Genomic DNA, 21,593 nt, shown 5'->3' with positions numbered 1-21,593 from the left:
ACCAGGTTATCTTCATGTGCAGCCAGAACTGGCGTTAGGATGATGAAACCTTTGAGGACCATGCGGAGGGCCACATGGAAGTGTGTACCAGAGTGAGCATGGGCCTGGTAGCGGGTCCCAAGGACGCAGATGAGGGATCAGCTCGGTGACCATCACCCTTTATGGAGTGATGCTTGCATCTTGATACCATTGCTCCTTGTTTTTGGAGTCAGTGTGGCGGTACCGGGTTGAATCCAGCTTGATTTCTTATGCTTGCTTTTGGACTTGGGACTTAGAAGAATACTTGAGCAGGAAGTGGAAAGGTTGCTGGAAAGGAGCCCAGAATGGAATGGAGACCAGGCCCATGGTGTGGAGCAGGAGTGAGACCTACGCGAAGCCCATGACTTGTTCTTGTGCTTGGGATGTACAGCTTCCTCTTCCAGTCTTGAATCTCCTTTGAATGCATGAGGGAGCACTCATCACACATCTTAAGAGTTGAACCTATGTTGAGGCAACAAAAGCACACCTGGTGTGGATCCATGAACTTCATCTGCTTCCTGCAGTTGTGAAACAACTTGATTCCTGGTATTTTTGTTGGGGACATTGTCCCCTAGCACACGGTTTGAAATTTGGAAGTCATCAGAAAACCAACAAATTCAGACGCAGCACTCTGAATCAAAGTCAAACGCGCAGAAAGAACCGGACATCAGCATGCAGTAGTAGCATGTAAATGCAGTTCTACTCACCACCTAGCGCACAAGGAAGAATGGCTGTGAAAAATCTCCGGATCCAGTCTATCACTTGGAGGAATATTCAAAGGTGACCCCGCTTCCAGGCGGGCTAGGGGACCGACGCCCTCCGCCCACTGGAGTGGCCAGACATCTAAGGGTACTAGTGGACACCCAGCTTTCACTCAAACCTCAGGTCGTAGCAGTATTTCAAAATTCATGCTGGATCCTGAGAATGCTGAAGAAGTTTCTCAAACGACTACCCTGGGATGCTCAGACAATGGTTGTGGAGGCATTGATCCTGTCCAGACTACGTGAACGTCCTGTACATAGGTATCCCAGACTATCTGACTTGACTACAAAAAATCCACAATATGGCCATCTGATTGCTTTTCAGTCTCCCCACACACCCTTCCCTCACTCATCACAATCAAAACTAAGTATTCAATCAAAATTTAAAATGATCATCTATATATATATATACACACAACAAGCATTTACAATGCAACGGTCTCACCTTTGCAAAAGTTAGAGCTATTGGCATTGTAAATGATAACATTTTTATTTAAGTGTTGGTTTTGAAAACAGATAACTAAATGACATTGTCATTTACAATGCCAATAGCTTAATCTCTCGCAAATGCGACACCTATTGCATTTGCGCACACAAACACACACACAGAACCCCACACACACAGAGCCCCACACACACAGAGCCCCACACACACACACAGAGCCACACACACACACAGAGCCACACACACACACACAGAGCCACACACACACACACAGAGCCACACACACACACACAGAGCCACACACACACACACAGAGCCACACACAACCAGGGGGCAGAGGCAAGAAAAGCGAGCATAACCAGGGAACAGACGCAAGAAAAAAACGAGCACAACCAGAAAATGCTAGACCTATTGCATTTGCACCCACACACACACACACACAGAGCCACACACACACAGAGCCAAACATACACACACAGAGTTACTAGTTTCAATTACGAAAGCATAAATTACTGGCACTATCAGAAAAGTTTCACCCTTGCAGGGGCGTAGCATCCATCGGTTTAGGTGGTGCAGTTGCACCGTGAGATGGATGCCTGAAGGTTAGCGGCCTCTTGGTGCACCCAGGCTCACCAGTTATGCCCAGTTTTACAGGCTGGACTTGTTGCTAGAGCTGCACGCGTTCTGTAAGCTCACATATCATTGACTACAAAGAGGTGCACGGAGGCTGGGAATTTACCGGAAGATAATCTGCTCAGACTCTCAGAGCGTTAGTGGCGCAGCCTGGAAACCCGGGGTCTTATTTACAAGCCCCTTGCGCCGATGTACAGGAAAAGAGAATATTCCTTTAAAAGTGGTGCAAGGAGAGTCGACAGTTGTGGAAGGAGCATGAGATTCAAAAAGTGGTGAAAGAGCAAGTGGATGCTGATGGATACGGGAGGAGACTGGCCCTATTGTAGATGTCACTTGCAGCATGGCGCTCTTTCAGCAGGCAGGCCAGGCAGTCTTCCGAATAGCCCATCAAAGCCTACAACACTAACAGCAGTGACAGCCGCTCTTTACCGGGAGATTAATGCGAAAGTGAAGGACGCGGTGGGAGGGCGCGGGGCGGCAGGGATGAGGCAACAATTGCAGACACTGCCGCGTGAAGCTCTGCTCACCTTCAGAAGAGGAGGGGCAAAAGCACACGCTGCAACAAACATCTTACTGACGTCTCGCCCTGAGCAAAAATCCGGTTGCGTCAGTCTCTGCGGCGATCAATCACTGGAAACTGTGATGGCATGAAGAGACCTCGGCTTCTAAAATTAGTTTCCTAATTATCAATTGATTTCCGTTGCACGGCACTGTCTTGTTTCACTTTGGAAAAGCGGGGAAAAAGCAGCATGCCTCTTCTATTAATTGCGTAGTAGAGAGTGAGTAGTAGAGAGTAGTACAGAGAGAAGTAGAGAGAGTAGTACAGAGTGAGTAGTAGAGAGTGCGTAGTAGAGAGTGAGTAGTAAAGAGTGAGTAGAGTAGTAAAGAGTGAGTAGAGTAGTAAAGAGTAGTAGAGAGTGAGTAGTAGAGAGTGAGTAGTAGAGAGTAGAGTAGTAGATGAGTAGTAGAGTGTAAGTAGTAGAGAGTGAGTAGTAGAGTGAGTAGTAGAGTGAGTAGAGAATAGTAGAGTACTAGAGTAGTAGAGTGAGTAGTAGAGTGAGTAGTAAAGAGAGTAGTAGAGAGAGTAGTAGAGAGAGTAGTAGAGAGAGTAGTAGAGAGAGTAGTAGAGAGAGTAGTAGAGAGTAGTAGAGAGAGTAGTAGAGAGAGTAAGTAGTAGAGTAGTAGAGAGTGAGTAGTAGAGATTAGTAGAGTGGGTAGTAGAAAGTGAGTAGTAGAAAGTGAGTAGTAGAGAGTGAGCAGAGAGTAGTAGACAGTGAGTAGAGTAGTAGAGAGTGAGTAGTAGAGTAGTAGAGAGTGCTAGAGAGTAGTAGAGAGTGCATAGTAGAGTGAGTAGTAGAGAGTAAGTAGTAGAGAGTAGTAGTAGAGAGGGAGTAGTAGATAGTGAGTAGTAGATAGTAGAGAGTGAGTAGACAGTAGTAGAGAGTAGTACAGTGAGTAATAGAGTGAGTAGAGTAGTAGAGATTAGTAGAGTGGGTAGTAGAGAGTGAGTAGTAGAGAGTGAGTAGAGTAGTAGAGAGTAGTAGACAGTGAGTAGAGTAGTAGAGAGTGAGTAGTAGAGAATAGTAGAGCGTGGGTAGTAGGGAGTAGGTAGTAGAGAGTGGGTAGTAGAGTGTAGTAGAGAGTGAATAGTAGAGAGTGAGTAGTAGAGTGTGAGTAGTGGAGAGTGAGTAGAGAGTAGAGTAGTGGAGTGTAGAGAATAGTAGAGTAGAGAGTAGTAGAGAGTGAGCAGTAGAGTAAAGTGAGTAGTAGAGAGAGTAGTAGAGAGAGTAGTAGAGTGAGTAGTAGAGAGTAGTAGAGTAGTAGAAAGTAGTAGAGAGTAATTAGGAGAGTAGTAGAGTGAGTAGTAGAGTGAGTAGTAGAGAGTGAGTAGAGAGTAGTAGAGTGAGTAGAGTAGTAGAGAGTGAGTAGTAGAGTGAGTAGAGTAGTAGAGTGAGTAGAGTAGTAGACGGTGAGTAGAGTAGTAGAGAGTGAGTAGTAGAGTGTAGTAGAGAGAGTAGCAGAGAGTGAGTAGTAGAGTGTATTAGAGAGTGAGTAGTAGAGAGTGCTAGAGTAGTAGAGAGTGAGTAGTAGAGAGTAGTAGAGTGAGTAAGTAGAAGAGTGAGCAGTAGATAGTATAGTGAGTAGAGTGAGTAGTAGAGTAGTAGAGAGTGAGTAGTAGAGTGAGTTATAGAGAATGAGTAGAGTAGGAGAGAGTAGAGTACTAGAGAGTAGTAGAGAGTAGTTGTGAGTAGTAGAGAGTGAGTAGTAGAGAGTGCGTAGTAGATAGTAGACTGAGTAGTAGAGAGCAGTAGAATAGTAGAGAGTGAGTAGTAGAGTAGTAGAGTATTAGTAGAGAGTGAGTAGTAGATAGAGTGAGTAGTAGATAGAGTGAGTAGTAGATAGAGTGAGTAGTAGAGAGGTAGAGAGTAGAGAGTGAGAAGTAGAGAGTAGTTGTGAGTAGTAGAGTGAGTAGCAGAGTAGTAGAAAGTGAGTGGTAGAGAGTAGTTGTGAGTAGTAGAGTGAGTAGTAGAGAGTGACTCAGAGTTGAGATTGATTCACTCACTGCATTGAAAGCTCGAACTAATTAAGAGGCAGCATGCAGATCAATCCTAAAAGTGTCATATCCTACTCTCGTCACTCAAATCTCCTCTTTCCAGCTCACGGTGCTGTGAAAATGTGTAATTCCAACTGCCTCTCTTAAAAAAAATCCCCTAAATGGATTTCCACCTATAAACGAGAGAGAGATGGAAAGAGAATAGGATTACAGGGCGGGTCGTACAGCCGAAGGCAGGGGAACGATGGCACAGGGCTGAACCTTTTAATCTGCTTTGCTTTTTATTTTTCTTCTTCGGTGTATGATATGGTAATTATTGCAGGGGGAGAGGCACGACTCACCTGGGCGAACGTCAGACTCCCATAGAAAACACACCTCGCCCGGCTCCCTGGTACTCTTCGGAGCAGCCCTGTATTTAAACTTTCTCCTTCATTCATTCATTCAGTCATTCTTGATATGCTGGAGCATTTCATGTGTAAAGGGCGGCTTCAAAGCGCTTCAGTCATGGAAGCTCACTAGTCAAGATCTAGTGCACCACAACCCCACCCTCAACTATTAGCCGTCCCCTAGTGCACTGAAAGACCCCATGAATCTCAATAATGCCATGCAGTGCGCATTGTCTGCGTGCAGGGAGTGGGCCACTGTACATCAGCGCTGAGAAGCAGAGTCAATGCACCTTGCTCCCAACAGGTAATGCACTAGAAGCGTCACCTGCAATCAACCCCAACTGGAACGTGCTGTACGAGTCTTCTCAGCACAAAGAAGTGTCATAACCTAACACCGTGCATGCAGACACCATGAGTGTAGTGGAATGCTGCTAGGCAACTCCAGTGCACCTCGAACATGACATGCAGAGTACTACCTCACAGAAGAGGGAACAAACACAATTTAACTCCATTCATGCAGACACGGAGTGTAGTGGAAGGCTCCTAGGCGCCTCCAGTGCACCTCATCCAGGCATATAAACACCGTGATTGTAGTGGAATGCTGCTAGGCGCAACCAATGCACCTCAGCCAGGCATACAGACACAGTGAGTGTAGACTTGTTTAAATGCCTCAACATTAATTATTCTCTTCAGACAGCACACGTGGAACAGCAAGTTTCGCTTAAAGATGAAAGCTGCCCGATGCAAATGAACGCATCTTAATGCTGCTCTGCGGGAGGCAGCGCCCACATTCCTGGGGTGAACCGGGGTAAACAGGCTCTTTCCAGGCAGCCCCGTTCTCCACCCCCACTTCCTTTCATGGGGAAAGTAGGTTTCAGTTGAAAAAATGATTACCGAGAAATCTGTGGCTGCTGGGAGCGCAGGGGTGTGAGAAACTGTAATCTCAAGGTGAGGAACCCTCTACACGTTGATTCACAAGCACTTCCACACCCATCACACAGATACACGGAAGCACTTCATTTTAATGAGACTGGGGCGCGCGCGGCAATCTCTGCCTACCCGTAGTTCATATGAAGGCAAGTGCATGCGGGCTTCCGTAGTTTTGTGTATGCAGCTCTAGCTTTAACTAAAGCAAGGAATCCCGGAACATACAGACGAAAAAGGGGCGTGGCCTGACAAACACACACACTGCGTGCTCTCCCTCAACAGTATACCTCTTACAGCACAAGTTACCCGCATTACACGGAAAGTGTACGAGCATGCAGCAGTGGACTGATGGGGTGTGTTATACCAAGTTACTGTAAGACAGTAAAATATGCATACATGAACCGCTCAGAAGTGCAGCAATGGAGGCACAAGTTACTCGCAATACGAACTAAATGGCCACTGTGACATAGTGGGGTTAAGGTAGAAAATGTTAACATAGCCAGCCAGGCCCCAAGGGACAGACACTCAGAGCCCCAAGAACAGCGCAAGGTGGGAAGGACCACCATGTTTCTCCGAGGCGAAGCAGAAATGCCTCGGAGAAACGCACCGTCATTTTGGGATTCGGGGACGTGTTTTCTTTCTCTCCTCTTCCCATTGGCTGGAATGTAAAATTCCAGCCAATGGGAAGAGGAGAGAAAGAAACTAAAAAACACCCCCCCGAATCCCAAAAAGACGGGGCTTAAATGGACAGACGCCCGTCTTTTCCAAAGGCTGGCCGCCGTTTAGGAAGCCAGCCAATGGAGAAGAGGGGCGGGTTCAAGCCCCACTCTCAAAAACATAACATCTCCCCAGCGAGACTGCGCAAGCGCAGCCCTCGCAGGCGGATACCTAAAAACGAAATGTATGTCTGTCTGTCTGTCCTTTATGCATTACTACACCATTCATCCGATCGCCAGTAAACTTTGGGAAGTTGTTGAGTACACTCCGCGAAGGTTTCTGGCATAAATTTGTTTTAAATATCGGCCCCCCAGGTCCCTCATAATCTTTCGAATACTGATGTACGCACAAGACGGAAAAACAAAAAATCGTGTATCCACAATCACTCGAATAAACAAATAGAATTAAAACAGCATTCATCCGATCGCCAGGAAACTTTGGGAAGTTGTTGAGTACACTCTCGCGAAGGTTTCTGGCATACATTTTTTAAAATTATCGGCCCCCCCAGGGCCCTCATAATCTTTCAAATACTGATGTACGCACCAGACGGAAAAACAAAAAATCGTGTATCTACAAGCACTCGAATAAATAGAATTAAAATGACACTTTGAAATGTTTTCCATATTAAAATGAATATGGAAAACATAATGTAAATTGAATGTTATCATAATGAGTTTCCTTGAATTTCCTTTCTTCGGAGATCGCAAGCTAGTAAAAGAATAAAAACACACATCACAATTTCATAAAATACCATCATTAAAATCCAATCATATCATATTAACACATAAGAAAAAGAAAAAAAGACACAAGATCAATTACTGTGTAGAATACATCTTACAGAACTAATCACCAACCCCTTTCTCTTCTTCAAACAAGCCCATAAGAAGGAGGCCATTGAGAAGCAGATAAACGGGTCTGGTAAAGATTTTAAAAAATATAAGGCCACCCGACATTGTGTAAACCTCGTCTTATTTAAAATCTGCATCAGGTAGGCTTTCCTTTCCTTTTTATATAGTGTACAGAAAAGGACGATGTATCTCAGATTGACTTGATACATTGTCACACGGGCAAACGCTCAAATCATTAATGCTAAAACAAAATCCGGATAGCCTAGCATACACACTATCAGGTTAGTTCTAAACCTTAACAAAATGTATCTGTGCTGTGGGATATTTGCTATTGCTAGGTACGAGAAACATCCCTCTATCACAGGTGTATTGCCTTGGTATGACCGCAGAGCATGTTTCCCCACCTCAGATTTAGACCTCTTATATTCCGCCATTCGGAAAAACCCATTGATTACCTTCTGTTTGGATAACCCCTTACATGCAAGCCGATCATTAAAAAGTTCTGGGAGCCCAATTTCTTTGAAAGTGTGCTCCACATAACTCAGCCACCTAGATCTCTTCCAGTGGTCCATGTCTAGGCAGCTCTTAATTATTAACTGCGTGAGCGGTACAGATTCCATCCTCCGTCTTGAATACCACAAAAGTAATGGAGCCACTTTAATCTGTTCAGAAATGTAAGGAATATCTAGCTCCATGTGTAGTATACAATTTGCGAAGGATGAGGGGAGACCTACTACGGATTTAAAATATTTATTCTCAACTGTCTGCAATGCACTCAACACCACAACCAACTTCACAGGCTACCAGTGAAGAAAAGAGTCATTTTTAAGAGACAATAGCTCACTCAGATTTCTACAACCAGTCCCTACTACCTATTCAGCTACTCCCTACGAAGAGCCCTTCGCTCTCGATCAGCACATGTGCTAGCCATACCTGCCACAAAAAGGGAAAGGTGGGAAGGGTCTACCTGCTCAGTCCTGTCAGCTACGTACTGGAATGATCTCCCTCTACCCCTCAAATGCACTGCGGACAAAAAAAAGTTATGCAAACAAATAAAAACGGATATATGACGTTAAAACGCATACTTTTACAACGCATACCGTTACAACGGGACTTTTACAACGCAAATACTATTACAACGCATGTATTTACAACGCATTTTTTTACAACGCAGGTACCTTTACAACGCATACCATTACAACGTAAGTATTGGTAAGTATATATATTTTTTTTAATTGTATATTATTTAAAATTAATATAATGTAATGTAATTGTATTTAATTTAATTTAATTTCATTTCATTTAATTAATTTAATTTAAATTTAATTTTATTTTATTTTTACCCTGTACCCCTTTACCCAAAAACCCAAAACTGACCCTGAACCCTAAAAATACCCCTTTACCCAAAAACTGACCCTGAACCCTAAAAATACCCCTTTACCCAAAAACTGAAAACTGACCCTGAACCCTAAAAATACCCCTTTACCCAAAAACTGAAAACTGACCCTGAACCCTAAAAATACCCCTTTACCCAAAAACCCAAAACTGACCCTGAACCCTAAAAATACCCCTTTACCCAAAAACCCAAAACTGACCCTGAACCCTAAAAATACCCCTTTACCCAAAAACCCAAAACTGACCCTGAACCCTAAAAATACCCCTTTACCCAAAAACCCAAAACTGACCCTGAACCCTAAAAATACCCCTTTAAAAAAAACCTAACATATAACATTTTAAATATAATTATATACTTACCAATACTTACGTTGTAATGGTATGCGTTGTAAAAGTACCTGCGTTGTAAAAACATGCGTTGTAAATAAATGCGTTGTAATAGTATTTGCGTTGTAAAAGTTCCGTTGTAATGGTAGTGCGTTGTAAAAAATGCGTTGTAATGGGTGTATACCAATAAAAACCCACCTTTTCAAGGACTACATGTCATCCTCCATACGGCCCGACTGCCTAGAGTCGGGACGCGCTCACAGTAGTTGCACGCTTTACGAATTCCATCATTCATTCACTCATCTGTGCTTAAAAATATCCATCAGTACCTATTTTATGATTCAAATCTGTGACCAGAGATCACACAGACATCTGCAAAAGTATATTACAAGCACTACTCTCAACTGTCGGTTAATTATCCGAGATGTATTGAATACACAAAGATATCAACAGCAAGTGCAGTAGTCCTCCTAAACTTTGTGATTCATGTATGCCCAATAAAGGTAATCAGAACAGCTTTACAATCGCATTTTGCCTCACTAATTTCTTTGAGGGCAGTGTTTTTAAAAGAATTGCATAAGTAATGGTGGAATAGAGTGACTATTACGGACTCTTCCTCTCATTCCGCCACCCTTCCAGCTACCCCACCTCCAAGAGATGTGTGCGTTCCCTTCACATATTTTTCCCAATTTGAAGTATTGTACTAAAAGGCTTCACAAAGTCTTTAACAGTGCTTCAAATTATTTTAAAAAACCTTTGTAGCACAGAATCAGCAAATTAGGTTTCAACTACATGACACAGAAAAAAACCCACACAAAACAGCATGTACCAGATAATCAACTTTATTCCCACAGTATGTATATTATTTTACACCTGTACAAAATATTTACTTTTCTAAATAAATATGCACTCCTTGCAAAAACAGTTTCGCAATAAAAATCCTTCCCAAAAAATAAACATTTAGCCAAAGATGCAGGTGACGAAGATACAGTCAGACGGATAACAGCCTGAAAATCAATTACAGTAGGTCGGTCAAGGTGCAAGTCATATGAAGGCCACAGCATCAATCCTTTTGGTATCTGATTTGGAACAGGAATCCAAAAGGGGGTGGAGAGTACCCCCAATAAGGAGGCAGTTCGGTGAACGATGTTTAGTAGACATAGCATTTCAAGGACCTGAGGTGTAGTATAAAAATGCAGTTACATTAGGACTTCAAAATAGACCCATTGACCATTGGGCCACACCAGCGAGTCAGAACAGAAATGGAACTTCGAGAAACACCAAAGAACACAAATTACCCTCACAGACCAGAGGGGCATACCATGGAGAACTAGAACATAAACCAGGAATATACACATCTAAAGACAATGTAGTGCAAGTATGAGATACTTAAGCTGCATATTTTCTGTGGCCTGTGGTTGTAACACTGAGCCACTTCTGGCCAAAACCTTAAGATTTCAACTCTCTTGCTCCAAACGGAGTGCGAGAGCATTAGGGTCATTTCGCAATACACAAAGCGACACGTACCATACTGCTTACGCCGCCCCACCAAGACAGTGTACTTTATAAAACCGTTTTCACAGTTGGTCTCTAAAACAATAAATATGGCTCTAATAATATAACTTTCTGAAAGCATAGACATTGATAATTAAAAATAATCCTTGATTTTCCCCAATAAAATCATTTATAAAATAGAAATTTCGTATGTACATACAGTTTAATAAAAAAACAAAAAACCAAGACTGATTTCGTGGATTGAACCTTCCTGATTGCTAACCAGATCGGAAGAAAATATTAGCCTGCGAAACCTGCACAACTTCGAATCAGTGATTACCTGTTTGGCCAATAATACAATTTTTCAAATATGTATGCTCCCATCTGTGGCGCTTTGGACAAGCTTGAACCCATGATTGTTTTGGCTTGTTTGTCTAGGCCCACACTTGCCTTCGATGTTGCCATTGCTCGATGATTTTGAGAGGCAGAATGACTAGCTTCATTAATGGGGTGGGCCACTGGTCATTACAAGGCTATCGCCCTATTTCTATCCGTATACATAAGGCACCTGATGACGTTCTAACTCATCACCATCAGTTCCCATCATCCGGGGAGTGACAGCAGCCTGGCCATGTGGGGCAAGAAAACACAGGCAGTTCATGTCAAGAAGCTCCAAAACCACAAGCACACCCTGTAAGTTGCCCAACCGAGTCTGGATCAATCAAGCTCCCAACTGAGACAGGATCGGAGAGTGTCGACTCCTCCAAAGAGAAGAATATCTGCGAGTGACCGAGACTATCCAGCCTTTAGTGTGTGAGCCCAACGAAGGAGGAGTGCCCACAAGTGGTGTAAGAATTGAGCGAGTGGTACCCGCTCTGGGATTTTGGGTACGAACTTGCCATATGAGACTTAGAAAATATTTTAAAGAGAGTTTGCTGGTGCCTCTTCTGTAACACTGGGCGTACCATCCAAGAAAGCTATCAAGGACAGCAACAACTGAAGAGAAGTTTGCCAGTTTACGGTGCAATCATTTTTGGAAACTGTGCCCAAGCTTTCCCACTGTTAGTCTACTAAAGATGGCAAAGTTCAAAATTTGTAGGGACTATGAGATCAGACTGCAACGAAGACTGTAACAACCACTGACAATCACAATAATGTGTGATTAGAATCTACAACTCATGATGTCCCCAAGTCAGTTTGTAGAGTAGAATTCGGTACGTCTTGGAGCCTAGTACTGCTCAGTCTGAACTCATGGCAGCTCCTGTTTTTTCACAAACTTGCCCGGGCCCAGATTGTTAATTTTTTTAATCATAAGGTTACTCAATTGATTATGCCTTAGAGCTCCTAACAGACGTTGGGGTCAACTAAGAGGAAAATCGACTGACCGCTTTGAAATGCAACATTTCCACTGTGTTAGCAGGTTTTGATATGGCATTTTTGAGGCATTTGACATCGGGGAGCTCTATGCAAAATCCAAACAACCACGGCTGGTGTGTTGAGACACATTTGGTGGTAAGAAAATGCTCAAAACTGACCAACGGGTTAGAAGGATAGGCTGGGTGCTCTCTGCCTTCCAGGCTGCATGTCCTCAGGAGTGTGCAGTTATCCTACTCGTGTAGGTATTTCTTTCTTTGTCACAGCTCTTAGTGATTGTGGCAGTAAGCATAGATTCGATCTATTTTACTCCGGACTTATTTAGGACAGGCACAGCCACTTCACCTGTAGATGGATGTCTGGAACAAAGCCAGTAAAAAAAAAAAACTGCCGGTTAGATGTGCATCCAGCTGCTAAGGGAGATATATGAACCCCGATCTGTAGTAGAGAAATACTGGACACAGGGGCGGCTCCTCCGTTGGAGCGGAGCGTCACTCCACTAAAATGCCCCCGAGATGAAGAATAAAATGGTAATTCATTACTATTTTATTTTTCTGCCTCCCGAACCAAGAGTCAGGACGGGGCGGGGCTTAGTGAGAGCAGCAGCAGGGAGGAGGGTGGGCTGTATGTTTAGATTTCAAAGTGTGCCTGTCCCTATGGCCGTCCGTCCACCTTGCGGCGGCCAGAATGACATGCGCACTTTGAATCCTCTAACCCAACTGTTTTAAGACAGTTGGGTTAGAGCAAGTGCAGGCCTCCAGAGCGCTATGGAGCGTTCAGACAGGCTCCTCCCTCCAATTAGGGAGCTGCTCTCATGCTGGTGAGAACAGTGCCAGGATTGGTCAAGGGAATTGCTAGGGCCTTCACTGCATTCGCAGTGAGGCCTGGAGGGAGGAGGTCCTGTAGTGAGGTGTTTTTTATATTTATTTATTTTATTTTAGTGCACTCGTTTATTTTTCTATTTTTTAATGTTTTTTGCACCTGCGAGTCTGCTTTGCTCCCCCTCCTGCACCCTACTCCACGTAGATGCCAGCCACCACTGATTGGAAATTTTATTTTTCCCAGTTGAAGAAACTGGTCACTGGAGTGTTGCATCATAGAGAGTGGCTTCAGTAGCGTAAACGGTCACCTCTGCAAGTGAGGTTGCTGACCATGGTACATTGAACGAGAGAGTTTACCCCTGATTGGTGTATCCTTCACCGAGGTGGGAAAAATGTTGTGCGTTTCAGAAGGAAAGGTGTTAGCTTGCATATGTTGGCAGAATTTACCCGAATAGCACGGCTATTCGCTGGGGCAGTGAATGTGTGATGTCATGTGATTCCTAGATGTATCTGAAGGCAAGGTACAAAGGTCTTAGGCACTGAATTAATCTAATCAGTCCTTCAGTGCATAAGTGGTTGAGCATTAGAACTGTGCATCAAAGGAACACCCTGCATTTCATCTTGAAGGGGAAGCAAATATGTGCCAGTATGAGGGACATCTGTGATCAGGGTTCAGACATTTTCATGGGCACTTGGCTTCTATGAGGTGGCTGGGTGGTGGTATGGAGAAGTGGAAGAGAAATAGAAATGTCTAGAAGGCCCTGGTCACCTGTGTGGCAGAGCAGTTTTGTGATGAAGAGTTTACATCTAAACATTGCTATTTGAGTATACTGAAGAGGGATTAATTGCACGGGAGTCCCCGGACGAGAGCAGTAGATTTAATGAATGGGGTTGGTCTGTACCCAGTGAGCGTGTCTCTACTGCACTCACCCGCCGACAGTGACACACTCCCAAGGGGGGGCTGAGGAGGGAGAAAGGCATGGGCCAATGTTTTTATCCTAGAAGTGTTCCCCTAATAGGTAATTTAGGGTAGTCTGAGCACTCTTGAACCGAATGTTGGAAGCAGACAGCTTTGGTCTGCTGTGTTTTTGTTCCATTGGACTGTGTGTGATAACAGTGCTAGCCTCAGTTTTCTCCTTCCAGCAATTATACATTTCCATCTCTGTCATACATGAGACCCACACAAAAAGGTGTACTCCCATCACTCCACAAGTCTGCCTCGGTGACCACTTGCACCCATGTGAACAATTCATCATTGACATATTGTCAACCAGGGGAACGTCTGAGTGCTATATAGGATGTGCACCCGGTTGAACACTCCCAGCCACACAACTTAATTGCTTCTTTCTTCCCTGTTCTATTGCTTGAGCGTCTGGGCTGACTTGCAGCCATGCAGTTAAGTTGGACTTTGAATACTAGATTTGGCACTGGAGGAAACCGGAACCTCTACTGTCCCAGATAGCACCCTGCAAAACATACAAAAGCAGCAATACTGTACGAGTCATCAAAACAAGATTACAGCTCAAAAAGTATTGTTCTGCTATACAACCAACCAGACCCATTGGAATAAGACGGCTGGTTAGGCAACTGACCAGGGAAAGGAAGCAGTCAAACTTGCAAACCTGCCAGGTACAGCTATGTGAACTTTGCTGTCTAGCACAATCCAAACAAAAAAATTAAGTCATTTATGCCTGGAACCTTGAATATAGTGAAGTCCCAGACAGAAAGCAACAGAGCCTTTTGTTCTTTACATCAGAGCAACCTTCTCACATTGCACACCGGTCTATACAGGATGTGGGTGGTCAGGGAGGCGTCCAGGCTGCTAAGCTCGCTCCAGTAGTGATGGTGATTAGTGGCATGGGGCAGATACATTTCAGAGAGGACAGACAGTGCAACAAGAAGGGAGACCTATCGGTTCTATCCAAGGTCGGGGGAGAGTTGGCACTGAGTGGTTGTGTCAGCGTGCATCACCTACTACTGCACATGGCGTGGAGGCAGGACTGACATTTTAAAAGCAAGTTTTGAGTAAAGTGTTCAAAATTTGAGGGACGGTAAAAAATCCTGTTAGGCAGCATTAAATGAATGGAATGCATAAAAGCACTAAGGACTGGCGGGACGGAATAGTTAACATTTTGGCAAGCAGAAGGGACTGTGCAGAATATTCAGCGAAGCTGGAAAGATCAGCAGTGAAGGGAAGGTAAAATACGCATAGAGTCGGGACCCAAATGGAAGGGAGCGGTAGACGCAAGCAGCATGGCTGCTTGAAGACATTATTGGAACTGGCGGAAACCTTAACCTGTTCCACCTCCTTTGGATGTCTGAAAATCCCCCAGCCTGCTGCCACCACGTACTGCACCTTGGAAATCAACGTAAATGGAGATTCGTTGCGCACACTATGGACAAATAGCTGGGCACAGGATGAATTCAGGGGCAAAGGGAACAAGTAGAATCCCTGGGCAATAAGCAAGTACCTGAGACGTGTGCATACAACCAGGAAAGGATCAAAGGCAGACACGTCCAAATGCTCTTCTCCTAGAGACTTGGTAGGTCAGAACAAAAGAACCAACTCATATTCTAACTGTGGCACTAGTGGAATAAAAAGGCAAACACTGGCATACTTAAAATATTCCAGTTTAAAAATGGGTCCAGGATGCTGGGGTAGTGGAGCCTTAGGTTCCGAGAGGCTCAGGAGATCCAAGTCCCAGAACCATCATACAGCTTGGAAAGTAGTTCTGGCACAAGCCTTTCCCACTAGATCCCTTTATCACAAGGCCAAGCACTAGTGACTACTTTTCAGAATACATACAGAATCACCCAGCTTCAACTACCCACCGTGCAGCCTGGCAGCCAGAACAGGGTACAGATCCTGTCAGTGCCAGAACACCAGAACCTCCAGATTGCATTTATATATGAGATGTTCAGATCATCAATTGGTTTGAACCAGAAATGAAAATGCAGCCATTCTGATCCAAGAGCCGTATTCTGTACCGATGGTCCATCAGGAACAGATGTGGGCCACAAAAAGAAACCGTTTTACTACTAGTTCTTATGCTTTGCTGCGCCTCCACTTTAGCGCCTAGAAGTGGTTTGTACCCGTGCACCCTTTCAAAAATCCTAGGAGCCCCCTACGCCTTTACTCCAGATACAGTTGAGCGCCCAATGACAAATAGACGTCTCTGAAGCTCAGGGACAGTGATAAGCCAAGCCGAAAAACTTCAAAGGATTGTTCCCATCCAGTCAAAATAAAGGTCAGGTTCTCAAGGTTTCGTACCATAATAGCCTGACATACATCTCGTGTCGCAAGTACTGTTAACAAAATAATGGAGTTCATACAAAATCTATACCTGATGAGGTGGTGTTTTGTAGCACACATGTGGGACACAATATTTATAACATGATAATGTGGAACACAATATTGTGCATACAACTGATTTTAAACGTTAATGGTCAGTCTGTAATGGCAACATGCTCTGCTTAGACTCTGCCTTTCATCTTCCTAGAGGTAGGAACAATTAGAAGGCTCAACTTGAGTCATAAATTGTTAATACGTTTCTTTCTGTGCACAACTGCAGAATGCTGAACTCACTACACGCCCCACAGACTTAATCATTAGAAAACAGCTTGTTTTCCAAAATATACCTGCATCTTTCAGAATACAAAGAAGGTTCTATTTTTTTTAGCCCTTTCCCTTGTGTGCTTAGCAGGGTCTAAAATAGCAGATAGTGACCTCTGGGACTACAATGACGATTGTACCATGCATCTGGTGGTTGAACAGGCAGTGAAACTTTTGCAGTTTTTACTCACAATGTAAAAAGCGATTTAGGCAGCCAGTGTGTCTGCTACGTCCTGACTTGCACAGCATTTCTGAATGGAGCGTTATTGGGACAGCCAAAATCTTGGCTTTCTCAGTGGCTGTGCTCGCTGAGTTGCAGTTCGCTTCTTTCACGCCCGGTGAAATGCCTCAAATGTAGACACTTGATGAAATGGTTCGAAGATGCATGTTATAGACAGAAACAATTTGAGAAGCACTGGATTCAGTAAGTGTGCACAATTCAACAAACACAGGACTGGCATGGTGCATACATGCTTAAAAATATTTTTTCCCCTCAGCCAATGCCATCACTATAAGCGTAGTTCAGGGTATGTGTCATGGTTACAAATCAAAACCTTATCAGACAACAGCAAGGTACATTAAAAAAAACATACAGCTTGATTTTATGGAGTTCTGCACACAAAACTCTACTTCTTGTGAACACACATTCACTTGAAATCCTTGTAAAAAAATAAAATTTTAGAATGCTCTTGGCTCTGCTCCCTCTAACTGCTGTGGAATGATCAAGCAGCAGCCAATGCTCCAACGACGTTAGTTCCACGAGGTGAAGCAGCCGATGCTCCAACGACGTTAGTTCCACGAGGTGAGGCGGGATCCCTGCCTCGACATGAGATGATGTCCAGTGCTCCCAAGGTGCTAGGGGGCATAGTGCCCAGAGGTGAAATGTGTCATGTGCCCTGTGCGGAGATGGTTTTTAGAGCTGTGAGGTAACAGCATGTCCCGTGCCCCAAAACAAAAAAATTGGCACATAGTGCCACCAAGTAACAGAGCACCAGGACAATGCTGGCATAGATTCCGTACCTGCCAACAGAATGCAAACTACACCGTAGGCTTCGCCATATCGCTTTTTTCAAAAACTACTTTGGCTATGAAGTAGATGGAGAGCAGTCCCAGGCTCGCAGCAGACACCATGTAGGCAGTCACTGATTGCGTAAACTGCACGATGGAGCCCATGACGAGAGAGGGCACCACCTGGGACAGCAGGAAGGCACTGTCCAGGATGGCAAAGTCTAGGCAGATTCCACGTCCGGGCGCTACTGGGTCAGCCTCTGGCAGACCAGTCATCATCACAGAGGCTTCACTGGGCGAGGCCACGCACAGGGATGAGCTGGTGGTCGAAGGGGTGAAGGCAGTGCTATGACCATTGGGGTAGGAGGGCTTGGAGCTGGAATGGAGTCCCTTCAAAAGAGGTGCCTTCTGCTCCTCCTGTCTGTTGTCCTCCTCATCAACTCCCTTATATTTGGGGAAAAACACCTGCATAAAAAGAAAAAAGGACACTATGAATATATTCAGACCATTAAACATGATGAGTTAGCAAAGAACGCGCAGAACCAAAGAGAGTGGGCAATAATAGTGAAAACAGTGGCACCATATAGCTAGAATCAACCTGGCATTCGGCTCAAATTCTAGAGTCAAGGAAACCGCCCACTTTGTAAAGTTATCCTTGGGACCATTCCAGCATCTAAAGTTAACTAAGACACACAGTGTCCAAACAAAACCAACTACCTAGAATATGGAATATTAAAATGTAAGCACCCATGCCCTACACCCACAGCAAAACCTTCCAGAATCTACAACAAAACAACCAACCGTGCAGTACCTAACACCAGCAATTGAACATCTTGTGTTAGAGCAAAGAAAACTTACACTTGGAGTCTCACAGCACAGGAAATTCACTCAATGTTGACAAACCACTAGGTCACCATAAAGGATCTATATACAATTAGGAAACATACCAAGATCTAGAGCCAACAGGAAAGCAGTGCAGCGGCAGAAGCAAATGTAAAAACTACCGAGCATCTTAAACCAAAAACGAACTACAGTATGTCTAGTGCGAACAGACTCCCCCAACAAATGCAGCCATCCAGGAAAATGTCCAGTTTATAGAAGAAACAGTGAATAGCCACGGATATAAACTAACATGTTAGCACTACAGTTTAGAATCAATACAGAAACCATTCACTGCATAGTACCAACAAAGACGCGACTCAATTTCTAGTGCAAACAACAGAACCATCTAGATCTAAAAAGGGAACCGTAAACTGTATACAGCCTTTATTCCGTTTTTATTGTTTTTAAATAAAAACATCTTGAGCCAGTAGGGGATCTATCTCAGTTCTACTCAATCCATCAAGGGAACTACCCCCAGGATCCACAGTGAACAAGGAATTCGGAATCTAATCCCAGGAGAAAGACAGGAACTACCCCATCGCTTTCTAGAGAAAACCAAGTGATTAGACAGCATCTACAGCAAACTGGGTAACCCCTAGGCTCGAAGGGCAACAGGAAAGCCACAACATAGACACTACCAACAAAGGACCCACATCTAGCATGGAGTTATTCCCTATCTGACTCGAGGTTCTATCAAGCAGCCATCTACTTTTTAGAACTCACAAAGGAACGATGAAGCAAACATAGAATTTTCTCCAGGCCTTAAAGTGTACCAGGACTTTCTGACAGTAAGACTCATAAAAAAACCTCTTCCCCATAAGCTCATGGTCTTCGACCGCTTATCATATAAGAACTATGAAAACCCCGAGATGGAGTTCACTTACACAGTTAATGCGGATGAGCAAAGAGAGAGCCCTCCGATCAGATGAATCCGGCAGGGAGACTCGCAAGCGGCACTGCCCGACCAGATGACTCGCTGCATTACACAGCAGCACCCGGTCCACACTTCCAAGGAGAGCAAGAGGAAAAGTAGAAGACAAAGCAAGGACAGAGGAAGCAAAAGTATTTTAAAAAACACATAAAAAGACAGCATGGTTAGAAGAGATGAGCCATAGTAAGTTTCCAATTGTGAGGCTCCAATGCTGTTGAATTTGTGTCTGTACTGTGCCCCGCCGTTCTTCAAAGGGACTGAACATACAGCACTGGATTTCCAGTGACCTGTAGTGTTCTAGTTGTGCATTTAGCATACTGTACTACCATAAGCTATGTGTATTTAGCATACCCAAAGGCTGTTTCTCACTTTCACCCACTCAACCAATCATACTTAACCTGGTATTTTGCCCCCAACAACAAATCTCCCCCAACTTGGACTAAAACTTCACTGGCGTCAGCAACATCACATCCTCACACACCATCTGCATTGCTGATAAAAACATCTTCATGACTTAGATCTTCTGGACTCTCAATAGCACGTGCATGAAGGGCTCTTCTACAAAACTCTTCACTCAGCCTCACCTCCCACATAACTACGGGCACCTAAAACCCCAATCGCAACTTCATTCATTTAGTATCTCTCATGCTCTCCTGTTTGCAAGAAACCCCTTTAAATTGGACTGTGCATTTCACGCTCGCCTCAACACCCCTCTTCCTAAATTACTTTAATAGGGTCACCCTAAGCCTCTACAGTTCCCACAAACTAAGCTTCACTCTTCCCCAGAAGATGCTACAGCCTTCCAAACTGCTTTCAGCACCCTTAGATTCTCCATCTGCAAAGCAAAGACCTCACAATTCACCTGCACGGCCCCACAGAAGCACTACCCAAAAATCCTGCCCTAAGGATGGAGGCAACTACCTCGTCTCCACCTTTCATGATCAAAGGTTTCAAAAGATCCCAAGCTCACACAATCTGGAGAACTGAGCTTTACAAAACAAGAAGCTAAAGAAACCAAAATCAAAACCTAAAACTGCATGCCTCAATGTGGATAATTAAAGATACAACCTTACCTCCAAGGCCCGAATTCATCGATTAAAAAATTTAATAAAAAACGGTGGGTAATCAATTGTGGACAGTTGGCAGACTGAACTATCCTTCAAGGAAACAAGACCGATGCACCCAGCGGAGTTAGAAAGCACCCTTCAACGCATCACTGTATGTGCATCCAGGAGCATACACTACACTTTATTTATTTTGCTTGATATCTTTATAAAGTGGTGATGCAACTATCCCTATTAGTGCACATTACAATTTTAGCAAACGCGTAAGGAATATGTTTTTTAATGTGCAGCCCTTTAAACAGCATGGTGTTGAGGTTGTGGGGAAAAGTGGCGAGGTTTTGCTTTTTAAGAGGAAACGAACAAGGGAGTAGGAATGGTAAATGGGAAAAGCTAAGGAGCCCAGCATGGTGGGGGGGGGTGGTGATCAAGTTCATGAGTAATAAGGATATAAAGATTCTAGAGATTGCTCAGTTTAAGTGTTTAGTGAACTGGAAAGTTTAAGCTCCTTGCTTTTCACCGCAATTATTGGTTTCCTCCATGTCGAGCATAGTACTTGCCAGATGGTCTCCTCCAGTGCACGTAATAACTTGTTCTTCCTGTGCATTTAACAACTGGTACTTCCTGCCACTTGCCATGTTGTGCTAACTGGTGGTTTGAAATGGTTGTATGCGTCTTTAAAGAAAAACTTGCAAGAAAATAATTGTTCTGATGAATTTATTGTGAACCATTATTCACAAAATCTTTCTTTAAGGTTTTTCACCTGGCTGACGAAACCAACCTGATAAAAGCAATCCTGGATAGAAACATTTTTTTCTTCATACCACTTTTCCGTTTCTTTAAGCTTCAGGTGTTTAAGGGGGTTCCCCCTTTCTCCCTGCCTTTAATGCCCCTAGTGCCGCTTTCCCTTACAGTTTTTTTGCATTTTCCTAACTACTTCCCCTACCACTCCTACGGCTCTCTCCATCCTCTATAGCCCCCCCCCCTCACCCTTAACCTAGCATTCCTCTTCCGTCTTCCTGCATCATCTTGTTTGTCAAGAAGGAGGATCACACAACCCCCCTTTTTAATGGACATTTACCTTTCGAATAAAACTATTTTTGGGTGTAATTTTAACATTTGTCCAAACTGTAATTTTGTCAGCCTGATTTTGATATTTTTGGTAATTTGTCAAAATTATGCAATTCAGTTTTGCATCCTATCTTATCAATTTTGTTAATATCTTTAGTGGTTGGTATTTCTGACAGGATCTTCCTACTTCTTTAGCTGCTCGAAGCCATGCTGGGAGCACTGGGCAATCTATTTTGTTAAAGAGTTAGAGATACTACTGTGGCATTCTCCTCTCTTGGCTTCCACATTGGCCTATTGGATGTGTGCTACTGAGAGAGCACAAGTTTG

General features: G+C 43.9%; 1 protein-coding gene across 2 annotated transcripts in view; it reads right to left on the bottom strand.

Moving 5' to 3' along the window:
• Positions 1-9,837: 9,837 nt before the first annotated feature.
• The window catches only part of SLC45A3 (solute carrier family 45 member 3), a 200,978-nt gene continuing 189,222 nt past the window's right edge, over positions 9,838-21,593 (bottom strand). For both annotated transcript variants that reach the window (XM_078644601.1, XM_078644602.1), the window contains one exon: positions 9,838-17,786. In XM_078644601.1, the coding sequence (XP_078500727.1) occupies positions 17,352-17,786 (435 nt within the window). In that variant the 3' untranslated portion in view covers positions 9,838-17,351. The remainder of the gene's footprint in view (positions 17,787-21,593) is intronic.

This window comes from Lissotriton helveticus, chromosome 5_1 (assembly GCF_964261635.1).
Source record: "Lissotriton helveticus chromosome 5_1, aLisHel1.1, whole genome shotgun sequence".
In the NCBI taxonomy this organism is placed as follows: Eukaryota; Metazoa; Chordata; class Amphibia; order Caudata; family Salamandridae; genus Lissotriton; species Lissotriton helveticus.
Note: the sequence above shows the minus strand (reverse complement) of the source record. Positions and strands in the feature narration are given on the sequence as shown.